Genomic DNA, 15935 nt, shown 5'->3' with positions numbered 1-15935 from the left:
TCAAACTAAAGTTTTTTTAAGCCTTTAAAAAATATATATAATGGTCTATATTTTGTATTTGCCTCATACTGTCTCTGTCCCTCAACATGGACAGAGGGGGTCCGGGGAAATATATCTATTTGAGCAGTTTAGAAAATATTGACATTTTCGACAATACAGCTTCGGCCTTTCAAAATATAATTACTGCAACGCCTTTAAATCCATCCTTGAAGTACGAAATAGCATTGCTTAATGTTTTGTATCCCAAAAAATTCAATGTTCTAACAAGAGACGATGCCGAATGCGGTATTGACATTATACAAAATCACATTACTGAAACAGGAATAAGTACAGAAGAAATAGTCCATCACTTTCTACCAAAAAATGATGTGTTATCGACAGATGCCAGCCATATTATTGAAGAAATTAATCGACAGCTAACAGCAGATTTAAAAAAAGCCTTTAGAGATAATTATTCGGCACATTTCCCGAAAGGGAAAATACTCAATTATGATGTCGGAATTGGGAGGGTTTTAGTTTCGACGAGATCGCGAACCTTTACGGGAAAAAACAATGCTGCCACTTCATTTAAAGCTCAATTTAAACCGAGAATAGCTCGGGTGCTTGGGCTTAGCAGCGCTGAAAAATATTATTTATTTCGTAGTGACGCGCCCGAGGGGACCTCCTTCCCCAAGCAGATTGCCCCATTCAAGCCTGATCCCACTGCCGGAGTTGATTATGTTTTAATATATAGTGATATTGTGGAACCGCAAATATACGGTAGTCAGTTAGTCAATATTCTGGATGCTTTCGCCTTTCAGGAGAGTTATTCAAAAGGTGCTCATCCTATGATGTACAAACCTCTATGCGTAACTAAATTAGATAAAATAGCTATCAAAATGACAGATCAGTTTGGTCATAATCTGTCTTTTGAAAGCGGTCATTCCACTACCGTAGTGTTACATGTAAGACCGATAAATAAATAGAACCAACTCTGCGTAAAAATGGTTATTGTTTCTCTAACCGCCAAACATGCGTGTACCCTTTCAAGTGCCCTCTGAGCAGGAATTTCAGAGTTTATTCTCCCTAAAACCCTCCCAGGTGGGAGGTGGCCTGGGAGATATACAGACTTTTCACGCGCCATACAGAGTCCGAGGTGGGGGATTTTTTTCGGCTTTAGCGGGCCTAGCTAAAAGAGCTTTACCTTTTCTTTTCAGAGTGGCTGCGCCAAGTGCAGTAGAATTTGGAACTAAAATGCTCGATGATTATCAGTCTGGAAAAACAGACATGAAAGCTGCTCTTAAATCTCACGGGATAGATGCTTTAAAAGGTGTTGCAAAGAAGGTTATTACGGGCGGCAGAGTGAGCAGGGTGACTAAGCGACGGCTGAATAAATGCAAGATAAATAAACGCCGACGAAGCCGAGTTGCTTATAAAACGGATGTATTCTCTCTCGTATAAACAGTTGCTTATTAGCCATGGCGGGTGTCGGGGCTGAAAACAGTGGACTCAAAGTCCCGTTAAATGATTATTCTTCCAGCGTCATTAATCAATTCCCGCGACCGCATAGACTGAGACAAGTTGAGAGTTCCATAGCTCGCACTCAGAGTTTTGATACTCTACCAGTAAACCTTCCTCTCTCTCAAAAACTAAAAGATAATTTTCTAGAATTTAGAATTCCTGGAGTTCCCGGAGCATTTCTAGATTTAGGCAAAATAGTTATAGAATTTAGAGTGACTCTAACAGAGGCTGATGGGCAAAGTCCACTAGGGGAAACAAGCAACATTGCACTGATCAATGGATTTTCCAACACGTTATTTAAAAGTGTCCAGTGTTTCCTGGGCGAGCAAATAACGGAATCAAATTCTAGTTTTAATTACTGGTCATTCATTAAACTCTGCAGCTCAGTAAAACGAAGCCAGTTGCCGAGTATCGCCCGACTGGGCTATCTCTTGCCCGACTTTAAAGGAGAAGGCATAACTAAGTTCTTCGATACAGCCTATTTCGCCCGCACATCGGCAAAAGAACCACAGATACTGACAAAGAATGATAAAGAACAGGGCATAACTCTGTGTTTTCCCTTGGCTCTGGACATATCCACTCTGGACCAATATCTGCTTGACAATATCGATTTAAAAATTAGGCTGGAATTATCCCCTCAAGCGTGGACTCTGAAAACAGATGATGATGCCAGCACATGCCAGCTCCATATTAATTATGCTAAACTTTGGCTTAATAGGGTGTACCCATATACGTCAGCTTATATGGCCTTGAACAAGTCTCTAGCCTTAGACGCAAAGCCGATAATATATACTTTTAATCGCACTCTAAGTAAAAATTATGTGCTAGGTCACAATCAAACGAGTCTCCTAATAGATCAGCCATGGGGTCATGTAATTCCCGCCAAAATTTTCATGGTAATTTTGCCCATGACAGCCTATGCAGGAAAACATAAGGAGAATGGTCTATATTTTGAGCATGGGGATCTAGCCAGTTTATCTGTATGTATTAATAATAATACAGTTTATCGCATAAGCAGTGATTTCCCCCATCATTATAGTAAATTATATTATGAGGCAATTAACTCTCTGGGCATTGAGGAAGAAAATTTAATTCTCTATGAATCATTCGCCTCCGGGCGAACCATCAATATTTTCAATTTAACAGACAGCCAAGTGGAAGACGCTCTCCCGATTGAAAAATCTGGTAACTTGAGAATTGAATTACAGTTCTCTAAGCCCGCCCCTCATAATAAGGTAGTTTTATTATTTGCTCAGACCACTGGTGTTTTATCCATCGACCAGAATAGATCTGTTCATTGTGATGTGCGAGCATAAATAAAAAATGAATTGCGCAGAAATAAATAATAGTTTAATTCCCGCCCTAGGAAATAAAGTCACATATATTGGCTGTTTCACTATAGACGCTCTACAGCAAATAAGATTAGATGACTATCCCTCAGACAGGCCCATAGTGCTTGTAAGTAATATTCTTCCTTCGTACAGCTCAAAAGTAATGGGTCATTTTTTTTCTCTTCTCTTGGACAAGAAAAATAGTCTATCCTTCTTCTTTGACAGTTACGGGAAAAAACCAGAGAATTATGGCATAAATTTAAAAAATTTTTTAAAACTAAATAAAATTAAATATTTATATCGTTTATCTGGCAGAACACAAAGTGATTTTTCACTCACTTGCGGTCTATATGTTATGATGTTTATTCATAAAGCAAGCCTTGTGGGATTAGAAAGAGCTTTATATTTTTTTAAAAAAAATTTCTCGGAAAAATCGCTTTTTATCAATGACAGATTAGTGATAGCATATGCTAGAGAGAATTTTAAAATGTTACCTCCTTGTGAAAATACTTTTTGGCTAAGTAGACAAGGTTATCTTTGTGCTTCCCTCTGTGAGGAAGGTCACCTCTGACGAGAGTATCCCCCAAATACCCCTCCTGGCTGGTAAGGCCCTCTCTGAGCTGTATATAAGAGCCCGCTGAAGCTGTCTTCCCCGCAAAAGATAGAGGCTGACCTCTCCATAGCCTTTACTCTCATCATGGCGAAGGAAGCAGGCATTCTCGATTCTGGTAAGCGAGACATTTTATTTTGCTAAAAACTTCTCTTTGAATATTAACGAAACAAAACGAGTGCAAGAGACTTATAATAATTTTTAAAGTTGAGTCTCTTTTTTCAACAGTTTTCACTGGACCAGTCAGAATTTGTAAAGTTTTTGATTTTATCGGCTGGTAGATTGGATACTTCTCTTTGAATATTAACGAAACGAGCGAAAGAGACTTATAATAATTTTAAAGTTGAGTCTCCTTTTTTTTTCTTCAACAGTTTTCACTGGACCAGTCAGAATTTGTAAAGTTTTGATTTTATCGGCTGGTAGATTGGAAGGGAAGGAACACACCGGCTTCAAACTCCTAAAGCGGTGTCATTGTGATGATAGCAGGAAACGCAAACATAGGCTTCCTCAGGAAAGGGTACGTCTTTCTATGTTCCCTCCTTTGGTAGATTAGAGACGAGTCCCACTCCTTTATTTGAAAGTGATAAATATGTTCTCTTTATGACTTACAGCCTGTGGAAGATGGGATCAGTTCATCTGATATAGAGGAGCCTATGAAGAAAGAACCAGATCTCGACAACGATGAAACGCAGAGCCTTCCCTCATGCCAGTCTGATGACCTCGTTGTGGACCTCTCTACGCTCACTGCTCAATCTGATGACTCTGTTGAGGTCACTGCCGCAGCAGGTGATGAACAAACTAGCGACCTTGAAGCGCACCCTGACGGTCAGTCGGAGAAGGAAGGGAAAACCCCCGACGTGAGAGTAAAGCCAGCTGATGGAGTAAAGACGGCAGAAGGGGTAAAGGCAGATGTTGATGTACCTGAAAAGGAAATCATTTTCGAGCGGGAGGTTATCAATCTTACAGAAAGTGAACAGGAGGAGCGCAGTCATTCAGTCTAACCAGTAAAACTCACACAGTTTTCGCCCCTTTGCTCGCGCTAAAAAAAACTTTGCACAGCTTTTTTGCCCTTTTGTATGTGAATTAATAAAAATATTGACAAACTCTGATTTTTATTTACATATAACTATATATTACTATCTTCTCTAGTCTAAACATATATATAAACAATATCGCACCACTTAAGCCTCTCCCCATCTGAGAGTGGGTAAGAGGAAAATGTATATGTCAAAGTTCCTATAAGAGCTCTATCAGCACGAAGGTCTTCCCTAGATGACCTTTTTCTCACTGCTTTAAGCCTCCCCCACCTGGAAAAATCTAGCAGCTGGCAAGAATAAACACTACCGTAGTACCCGGAAGAACCTTTTTTTTTTGCTGAGGTACGGACGGGCGAGCAACACCCCCTCGGGGGACCAGCTACCCATCCATTACCACGTTCTTTAAACCCAGCAGTGTTGTTGTTGTTGTGAAGTAGCAACAGTCGCGTCAGTGAGTCGCAGCCCCGGGAAAGGGGGGGGGGGACTCCCTCGGAGATGGTAAGCTTGTACCCAGTCACCTGAATCCTTTGTACTGTCTCTCCCATCTATCAGAGTGATTGAGTTTGGGGAGTCAAAAGTGATCATTACCCTACCTTCTTATAATTAGTAATTACACAGAAATAAGCCTCTCTCTCTCTATCCCCTTGGGGGATGTTTAAACATATTAAATCTTGTACCCCTGACAGCACCTGAGCTTATGAAGACCAACCCATTATCTCATTCTTTTTTTTCCACACTCTTTATCCTGGGAATCTGCCCACCTGCACACCTGATTCCTTTTTTGTACTGCCTCTCCCATCTATCACAGTGATTGAGTTTGGGGTGTCAGAAGTGATCATTACCTACCTTCCTATAATTAGTAATTACACAGAAATAAATCTCTCTATCCCCTGGGGGTTGATTAAACATATTAAACTTGTACCCCCTGACAGCACCTGTGCTTATGCAGACCACCCATTATCACATTCTTTTCCACACTCATTATCCCAGAATCTGCCCACCTGCACACCCGAATCCTTTGTTCTACTTCATCTACCTACTTATTAATGCATAGGAATAAGTCTCTCTATCCCCTTGGGCCATGATTAATCATATTAAATAATTACCCTGTCATGCAAACCCCATCATTATCTCATTTTCCATGGTCATTATCCGGCAGTGTTTCTAGATCGACCAACATATACTACTGTTCTAACTCGTGATGTACTACTATTGACTGCGCAGTTGAGTATAAAGTCATGAGTTAGTCACTTGTCATAAACCCCGGTGATATGCGGACCTTTGAGTCCACACACATAAGTTTGTCAGCAATCAGTGAATGAAATATGCTGACATAACACCCCATAGGGGTAATTTATTGTTTACAAATTATAACTCATTTCAGCCCGTTGAGGAATGACTTTGACAGCTTCTCAAGACCTCGTCTGCAGGGGCGGCTGTGTAGACGATTTGCTGTCTTTTATCAGCTAAGTGTTCCCTATATTTAAAATTATATCTTGCTGGTAAACCATTTCTCAACATCTCCAATTAAATCACATACCTTGCCTCAGTTGGAATTAACAGCCATTTATGTAGGTGTCAAATTAGCTAATTATATAAGAAATAAGTTGCAGGAGATAAATATTAGCGACACTGTAATTTGGTCTGATAATGAGGTATCCTTACAATGGATTCATAATGGAAACAGTAAAATTGTGTACGTACAAAACAGAGTCGCTGAAATTAATCAGATGCAAGAGAAGTATAATAGTTTGGGTCAGCATATGTTAACATTTAATCATATACCTGGTGAGGAGAATCCAGCTGATTTCTTGTCTCGAGGTTTATCTTATGCTAAATTTGTAAATGCTGTATCATGGTTTAAAGGACCGAGCTGATTGGTAAATAAAGCTAATTGGCCTGTACAAAAGGCGTATATTGCTCCTATTGAAATTACTGTGACCACTGCTCCAATAGTTTGTCCTCCCTGAGCCATTGATATAAATAGGTATTCTTCTTTACCCAAACTAACCAATGTAACTAAGTTGGTGTTTAAATTCCTAAACAAGATGAATATCTCATATAAGTTTTCACATCCTCTTGAATATTGGATAAAGAGGGTACAGGAAGAAATCTATGGAAATGAGATTAAACTGATGATGGAAAGAAAAATTGTGAAAGGTTCCATAATAGAGAAACTGGGGCTGTATTTAGAGAACAATGTGATTAGGTGCAGAGGTAGGTTACAAAATGCTGAATTGGGTGATTATGCTAAACACCCTATCTCACTGCCCAAAACTCATCATCTAACAAATTTAATTGTTTTAAATGCCCATAAAAATGTAATGCATGGTGGGGTACAAGATACCTTAAATTGCATTAGGGAAACTTTCTGGATTCCACAAGGACAGCAAAGTGTAAAAGGGTGATTAAATTTTGTGTAATATGTCGTCGTGTGGATGCCAGATACTATATGTACCCAGGTCCTCCACCATTGCCAAATGAGCAATTTGTGTCGTTTAACAACGAACTCCGCCAGGCCGCAGTGTGGAAAATACTGTATATATTTTCCAGAAATACAGTAGTTATGTGTAAATAGATGGCCATTCTGTATTTAATAAAAATTTATGTTAAAAAAATGGGAAATTCTGGGCCTGCGCACAGGAGACTCGCCATGTTTGAACTGGACAACACAAACGTTAATGAATAATGGGAAGAATTTTCGTGCTCTAGAGGTAAAATTGGCCTGACACCTCTGAAATAGGAGGCAAAATTGTTGGATGTGCATTCCTGCATAACTTGAGATATCAGGCGACTGGACAAGACAGCTCCAGGAACCTCAGATAAGTTTGTTTATGTTTGTAACTCTGGCCAGTGTTATTTTTATGGATAGACAGTGAGGTTTTCTGAGTATTTATTATTATGAAATATTCACCGGTATTCTCCCGGCCCAGGCCTTTTCCAAGTGGTGGCCCGGCCTTGGCTCCCTCTTTAGGGAGTGTCTGAGACCTAAGTCTCCCATGGGAGGAGGCACAAATACCTCCTCATCTTTGGGACCAATTGTCCCCAGGCCTAGCCACAAGCTAGGCCTCTCTGGTCTGCAATCCCCGCCCTAAGGGGCAAATGGGAATGACAGTCTTATGAGCTAAAGGCTCGGGCTCAGGCACCTACCCTACCCTAGATGGGTTAGGCATGGTATCGATGTTCTGAGTATGATACACCTTAATCTCCAGTCAAATTGGTGAGTGATATTACGATATATTCTCCTTCTGTTATGTAAATTGTATATATATAATCGTTTATTAATTTTAATATACAGTCCACAAATTTATATATTTACCAGAATTCCTGGTGATACATATTTCATTTGTAATTAATAGGTCTAGAGCAACTTGTGGATATGACAGTTGTAGGTATCGAAGGGGGACATTTTTGCAACCTAGGTGTCCCAGATTCCTACTTGTCTATGTAACTTTGATAAATAATAATTATCTTTTGTTACTGTTATGCACATAATGAGTTACATTCAGATAAATGCAATTTTCCACAACATATCCAATACTGTAAGGTCAATAATTGTCAATAATTAGAAACAAATTGTTTTGTAGGGCCTCTGACGTTCATGTAGCGGAAGATTCTGACTCTGAAAGTAAAATATATCAAATAAGCTACTACTCGAGACTTGAAGAATTAGAAGGACAATATCAAGGAGTTGATCTTGAGACCAAACCCGATAGATCTCCCGCTCTTGCTTCTAGCCAAGTAGATGAAATATTGTAGGGTGCAGCCGGTGTTCTAAATTCGCCTGTTACTGCGGGTATTCCTATGAATACTCAGCCTGTCACTGACCATGATACACGACCAAAGGAATATCCAGGTACCTCCAGTTCTATTCCTTCTTTATTGTATCCCTTGTTAAAATACCCTTTTCTCTAGTGCTACCAGAGGTAACAGAGAAAACCCTTCTCTTATAATCGGGAACTGGCATATATAATTCATCGTGGTCGTCCAGCACCGTCCAGTATAATTATACAAATAATATAATTTTGGCCGTCTTTATTATGTTTTTATTGTATTTATCATATATCTGCTATTATTATTTAATAAACAGAATAAGCAAATAGATCTTATTAGTAAAATCAGCATTAGTATAAGACATTGTGATTGCCGACCAGACTGCTGAACAAGCAATACTCGTCCTTACTGCCTCTTGGCCCCTCCCACCTCTGCAATAAGCTCCTCCCAGATCGACACCATACCTAACTCTTCTAGGGTAGGGTAGGTGCCTGAGCCAGAGCTTTCAGCTCCCAAGACTGTCATTCCCATTAGCTCCCTTGGGGCGGGGATGGCAGACCAGAGAGGCCTAGCTTCTCCCTACGAGCCCCGTGAGGGCAGGGAATGTGGCTAGGCCTGGGGACAGTTGGTCACAACGATGAGGAGGTACTTGTACCTCCTCCCATGGGAGACTTAGGTCTCAGACACTCCCTAGACAGGGAGCCAAGGCCGGGCCGCCACTTGGAAAAGGCCCGGGCCGGGAGAATACCGGCGAATCTTTAATAATAATAATAATAATAATAATAATAATAATAATAATAATAATAATAATAATAATAATAATAATAAGCTCCTCCCACACTGCAATGATGTCAAGTGGTAAGTTTAATGTATTAGAGTGAAAAATAGACAAAAAAATCATAATTTATTGAGTAAAAAAAACCGATTTGGCATCATGTCCTTTTGATGACAGCAAAAACAAAAAATTACATTTATGGGAAAAGATACTTAGAAATATGTTAGAAACAAGCTGATTGCATCAACATGTTTCCCAAATTATGCACTATTTGTCGGCAGGAAAACACCTTTTTCCAAAAATTGTATGTTTTTTTTTCTTTCCAGAAAGTGACTCCCCCCCCCATATAGATTATGTTATCATATAAAGTAACATTAACAATAATTGTGGAAAATATTGTATTTTCCGGAATTATAGTGTATTTAGCATGTAAGTTAATGAAATACATTGTTGAAAGTTAAAACTAATTTTGAAATTAAAAAGTGAACCAGCAAACATGTAGCGTCAGCTGGGGAAAGGGACTCCATATTGCAGTTGGAGAAAGAAGACGAGAGTGAAATGTGAGGGAGTTATTTTGTAGCTCTGGAGGTTAAATGTGGTTTAAACCTCTCAAATAGGAGCAAAAAGAATTGGAGTTACAGTCCTGCAGAATGTGAGAAACCAACAACTGGGCAGGACTTAGAAATTAGATGTTAAAATGGATAATAAGGAACCATCAACACCCACAGCTAAGTATTGCACTATATGATGAACTTCTGGTTAGTTAGTTTCCTCATATTTAGGCAGGTGTAAGTAAGTAAGTAAGTAAGTTTATTCAGGTATACACAAATACAGTTACATAGAATTATCATACATAGCAGCATATGTGTAGAGAACCTAGGATAACCCAAAAAAGTCAGACAGAGTGACTTATTTCCATTGGGGTCCTTTTACCTTATTATTATAATATAAAGGTTATAATATTTTCTTATTATTCTACAATGAAGATAACATCTTATTATCATACTAAAAAGACTATCTACTACACCAAGGTCATTAAGACTATCTACAATACGAGGGTCATTACTAGGAATAAGGTAAAATTTACACGTATGTTAGCTAAAAAATAGAAAATCATTCCCCTCCCTTTCTGTAGCTACATTCATCAGACACCTTTTGGCACTCTTCTTGAACTGGTTCATGCTATGACTGGCTTTGACATGTGCGGGCACTCTGTTAAATTCCTTTATTGCTGTACAATAAAAGGTGTTTGAAGCCTGGCAACTAACTGTGGCGACTACAAAGTTGTGCTCTCTCCCCCTAGTACTATGATTGCTGCGGTTCACAACCTTGACAAAATTGACAGCAAGATATTCTGGACATTGTTTGTGAGCAATTTTATAAACATGATTTAGCTTCAGTTGTTTTACTCTGTCTTCAACATTCAGCATATCCAACTGCTGTAATTCATCCTGGCCTACATGTTCTCTTGGTCCCAGCCCCAGGATGAATCTTACGATTTTGTTCTGGGTGATTTGCAGTCTATCTTTCAGTTTTTTTGTCAAGGCTGAGTACCAAGAAGAGCAAGCGTAATCCATATGGCATTGTATAAGGGCTAGACATAGGTGTTGTGGTATGTTCCATCAGCACTGTCTTCCACCCATCAAATGATAAGTGGTAATGCAAGGTTCTTTGTCTCACGAAATCGTAATGACACGACTGCAAACAAACCATACCACGGGCGGGATTTGAACCCGCGGTCAGAGAGTCTTGAGTTTTGAGACTCTCTGACCGCGGGTTCAAATCCCGCCCGTGATATGGTTTGCAAGGATCTTTGTATTAATAGTCATATTTTGTGTTTCCAACACTCTTGATCATATACAGTCCACAACAATTAACCAGAGTAGCTGATTTTATTACTGTAATTATTAATTGAATATCAGGTCTAGCTTTTTGTGAAAGAGGTGTAGAAGTGGGCAATCGAAGGAGTGCAGTTCTGTGACCTACTCTGACTTAATTCACACTTACCTCACCAAATTACTTGCAGGTAATAATTCAGGTGATGTCCCATAAACCTGCAGGTGATTTGGATTATAATAATCATAATAATTTTTCACAATAATGTAAAGATAATGTTATCATATACAATAACATTATTAACAATAACAACTCACCGAGGTTGTAGATGTTGCAGGAAGTTGTCAGAAGTGGTGGTTGCGTCAGCATGAAGGTAGTGGTGGTTCAGTTCCAGGTGTGTACAGTGGTGGTGGGTGAGGGCAGCCAGCAGGTCAGGCAGGTCAGGTAGGTCACCAGGGTCACTATCAATATCAATCTTCACCTCGCAAGAACTGAGGTGTTGTAGCAGAGCAGCGCAGCTTCTCACACGTTCATCACTTACCACAATTGTTTCTTCAGTATTGAAGAAGTAAGATATTTCTTTGACAATTACTGGAGATATGTTAGTGTTGTCAAGGAGGTTGAGCCACTGGTTGTTGTGTCTCATACCAGACTCTTGTAAGAGATGGACCACTTCCCGTGCAGGTACCTCAGGTACCTGGTCTAGTACCAGGTACAGCAGCCCAGCCACATGTATCAGAACATTCTGGTACTTGTTTATATCTACCACACCTGACCTGATGCTCTCTTCCAGCACTCCCCTGATATTGACAGGTGGGGTTAAGGCAGGTGTAGCTGAGGCAGGTGTAGCAGACGCAGGCGTAGCAGACGCAGGTGTAGCAGACGCAGGTGTAGCAGACGCAGGTGTAGGTGTAGAATACTGTGGGTTATTAAGATTCCTCACAATATAGAGAGCAGCGAAGTAATCTTGCATTCCCTTGTGAGGAGCTGAGTACTGTTCCTTGATCCCTAATACCGTCCAAGTTGGTCTTAAACAAAGGAACGCTGACAACACTTCTTTATAAGGTAAACACAATTGCTTACAGGTTGTTATCAGTTTATCTATAGTGTTTATTTCATAATTTAACTGATCAAGTGAAAGAGTTTCCAGTGATGTTTTGTATATATACATCAACATTATGTTTATGTTGTCAGTTAAATCCTTGTCATCCATGTTCTTTGTATCTTCATGGTTGGTCAGTCTCTCTATTAACTTGTGTTTACACAGTTCATGAATATTATAATATAGCTCCGTGTGAGTGACAGATGTTAAGTTTAGCTGGTCAGGGTCGTGGTCCCAGATGTATATCATAAGAATCAAATTCATTGGTAATCTTAAGTGTTCATGAAGTCCTTCTAACTTTATCACCTTATTTTCCAGTTCTTCAGTATTTCTGTTGTTCCCTGTTTGTTTGGTTATCTCCTGATGGTTCAGACGCACGAATTGTACTAAATTTTTCTTAGATATACCATGAAGTGTTGCATGTGTCACAGTATACTCTGCAGGGATTGTTCTCCTAAAGTTCTCAACTTTTTCTGGTCGTGAAGTGCACAGAAAAGCAATATTAGAACAGTACTTAAATTCTTGCAGTAGACTCTGGACTAGTGTTCTAGAACTGTCATTGTCTTCATCAAGGCCGTCAATTATAATTAAGATCTTGCAAAGTTTCATCAGTTTTGGATGAATTTCCTTGAATTTTATGGTTATTTCTGGCATCAGTCGGTGCAGGAGGTGCTGGTAGCAGGTCATTGTTGGGTCCCGGCACTGCACCCACAGTAGAAGCTCGTAATTATCTAAGTCACTAATATTACCTTGACCATCCTGAGTCCATTCATCTATTACTAACTTCACTAGAGTAGTCTTGCCACTGCCAGCCAGACCTTCAACCAATATTATATGTGGGTGAGCAGATGTACCTTGTTGTTGTAAGACATTGCATGTAGATGATGGTGCTGCTCTAGTTTGGTACTCTTGTTGTGAGACAGAGCTGGTAGATGATGGTACTGCTGTAGTCTGGTACTGCTCTTGTGAGGCAGTGCTTGTAGACGATAGTACTGCTGTAGTCTGGTACTGTTGTTGTGAGACAGTGCTTGTAGATGCTACTGCTGTTGTAGTCTGAACAAGTCTAAGAAGGTGTTGATAACTTATATGTTCACCTTCACCTCCACGTTGCCCATGTTTGACCTCAATATCTACAAAGATTTTATCTACTTTAAGTTTCAAATCACTAGTGATAAAAGACACTGGGTTGACATAGCTGATACTTTGTAAGATCTCCTTAAGTTTGTCACGACTGTCATTAATCATATGATGCTTCACCTCATCACTACAGTACATCAGTATGTCATCCTCTACAAGAATCTCAGTCGTGATTTTATCGAGTACATCATTCATCTGTTTGACCTGGTTGTCCACCTCAGCCTCATCTCTCCCATACTTCTCTCCAGATGTCTTAAGACAACCATTTAACAACTCCCGGAGATTTTTTATGTTTTCATCATAATTTTCATCAGTAACTGCAAGTTGACCATGAAGAACATTGTTCCTCATGTTCTTTATTGACGTAATGTAGTACTCCATTTCTTCACTTTCAATATACCATTTTTGATCATTGAATGGAGCTACATCCTTACAGGCGAGTTTGATGCTAAGATACAACAGTGACACATCAAACTCTGATCCATCTGGACTCTTCTTAATCATCTCTTTTTGTGTTTTATCAAAAGATTTTGATGTTACTTGAACATTTATTTGTTTTAAGTAATCATCCAACTTCATATTGGTAGGTTTGTCTGGGGTTCCCCAGAGGAATGTCTTATACAAGACATTTCTGGCACAGAATTTAACAGCCTTGATAAGTCTACATCCATTAAACACTTGTTTATTATCCATAGTGCATTATGACACATAAACGGTGATGAAAGAAGCTTGATGGAGACCAGCTGTTGTTGTTGCTGCTGCTGTTACTGTTCCTGCAGCTATTGCTACTGTTGTTGCTGCCGCTGTTACTACTGTTGTTGATGCTGTTGTTACTGTTGCTGTTGTTACTGTTGCTGTTGTTGTTGCTGCTGCTGCTGCTGCTGTTACTGTTGCTGCTGTTACTGTTTCCGTATTTGCTGTTGTTGTCGCTCCTGCTTTTGCTGCTGCTGCTGCTGTTTCTGTTTTTGCTATTCTTGCTGCTCCTGCTGTTGCTGCTGCTGTTGCTATCACAGTTTCTGCTGCTGTTGCTGTTGCTGCTGCTTGTTAAGAGTACCACAAGAAGTAACGGTCATTACTGACTCACTTCTCTTCCTTCACCTTAAAAAATAATATAAAGTATTAAAAAGATATTACAAGTGTCAGACTTTAACATATATAATATTACAAGTGTCAGACTGTAACATATATAATATTACAAGTGTCAGACTGTAACATGTATAATATTACAAGTGTCAGACTGTAACATATATAATATTACAAGTGTCAGACAGTAACATGTATAATATTACAAGTGTCAGACAGTAACATGTATAATATTACAAGTGTCAGACTGTAACATGTATAATATTACAAGTGTCAGATTGTAACATATATAATATTACAAGTGTCAGACAGTAACATGTATAATATTACAAGTGTCAGACTGTAACATGTATAATATTACAAGTGTCAGACTGTAACATGTATAATATTACAAGTGTCAGACTGTAACATGTATAATACTACAAGTGTCAGACTGTAACATGTATAATACTACAAGTGTCAGACTGTAACATACATAATATTACAAGTGTCAGACTGTAACATGAATAATATTGCAAGTGTCAGACTGTAACATGTATAATACTACAAGTGTCAGACTGTAACATGTATAATACTACAAGTGTCAGATTGTAACATACATAATATTACAAGTGTCAGACTGTAACATGTATAATATTACAAGTGTCAGACTGTAACATGTATAATATTACAAGTGTCAGACTGTAACATGTATAATATTACAAGTGTCAGACTGTAACACGTATAATATTACAAGTGTCAGACTGTAACATGTATAATATTACAAGTGTCAGACTGCAACATGTATAATATTACAAGTGTCAGACTGTAACATATATAATATTACAAGTGTCAGACTGTAACATGTATAATATTACAAGTGTCAGACTGTAACATATAATTTACAAGTGTCTGACTGCAACATGCATAATATAACAAGTGTGAGAATGTAACATGTATAATATTACAAGAGACAAACTGTAACATGTATAATATAACAAGTGTCAGACTGTAACATGTTCAGTAATACAAGTGTCAGATTGTAACATGTGTAATATTACAAGTGTCAGCCTAAAATGAATAATATAACAAGTGTCAGACTGTAAAATGCATAATATTACAAGTGAACGCGTGAGTTAGGTTATTGTCTCATGTGTTAGAACAGTGCGGGCAGCATATTTTGTCATGTGTTAGAAGAGGGAGTGTAGGTTATTGTGTCATGTGTTAGAACCGTGAGTCTAGGTTATTGTGGCATGAGTTACAAGAGTGCGTGTTAGGTTATTGTGTAATGTGTTAGAACAGTGTGTGAATGATATTCTATCATGTGTTAGAGCAGTGTGTGTAGGTTATTGTGTTATGTGTTAGAACAGTGTGTGTTAGCTTATTGTCTCATGTGTTAGAATAGTGTGTGTAGGTTATTGTGACATGTATTAGAACAGTGTGTTCAGGTGATTTTGTCATGTGTTAGAGCATTGTGTGTTAGATTATTGTGTAATTTGCTAGAACAGCGTGTTCAGGTTATTGTGTTATGTGTTAGAACAGATTGTGTTAGGTTATTGTGTTATGTGTTAGAACAGTGTGTTCAGGTATTTTTGTCGAGTGTTAGAGCAGTGTGTGTAGGTTATTGTGTTATCTGTTAAAACAGCGTGTGTTAGAGTATTGTCTCAAATGTTAGAACAGTGTGCGTTAGGTTATTGAGTCATGTGTTAGAACAGTGTGTGCAGGTTATTTTGCCGTGTGTTAGAACAGTGAGTGTAGATTATTGTGTCAT

At 38.8% G+C, this 15935-nt stretch overlaps 2 protein-coding genes across 2 annotated transcripts; one reads left to right on the top strand and one right to left on the bottom strand.

Moving 5' to 3' along the window:
- The first annotated feature begins 3361 nt into the window (after positions 1-3361).
- LOC138851302 (uncharacterized) lies at positions 3362-4544 on the top strand. The gene is made up of 3 exons (XM_070080290.1): positions 3362-3559; positions 3813-3958; positions 4053-4544. The coding sequence occupies exons 1-3, from the start codon at positions 3529-3531 to the stop codon at positions 4440-4442; spliced, it is 567 nt and encodes a 188-aa protein (XP_069936391.1). The 5' UTR covers positions 3362-3528; the 3' UTR covers positions 4443-4544.
- Positions 4545-11176: 6632 nt separating this feature from the next.
- Positions 11177-13977, bottom strand: LOC138851303 (uncharacterized). Its single transcript, XM_070080291.1, has one exon. The coding sequence runs from the start codon at positions 13793-13795 to the stop codon at positions 11177-11179; it is 2619 nt and encodes an 872-aa protein (XP_069936392.1). The 5' UTR covers positions 13796-13977.
- Positions 13978-15935: the final 1958 nt, after the last annotated feature.

Source organism: Cherax quadricarinatus, unplaced genomic scaffold, assembly GCF_038502225.1.
Source record: "Cherax quadricarinatus isolate ZL_2023a unplaced genomic scaffold, ASM3850222v1 Contig286, whole genome shotgun sequence".
NCBI lineage: Eukaryota > Metazoa > Arthropoda > Malacostraca > Decapoda > Parastacidae > Cherax > Cherax quadricarinatus.
This window is presented reverse-complemented; position numbering and strand designations above follow the sequence as displayed.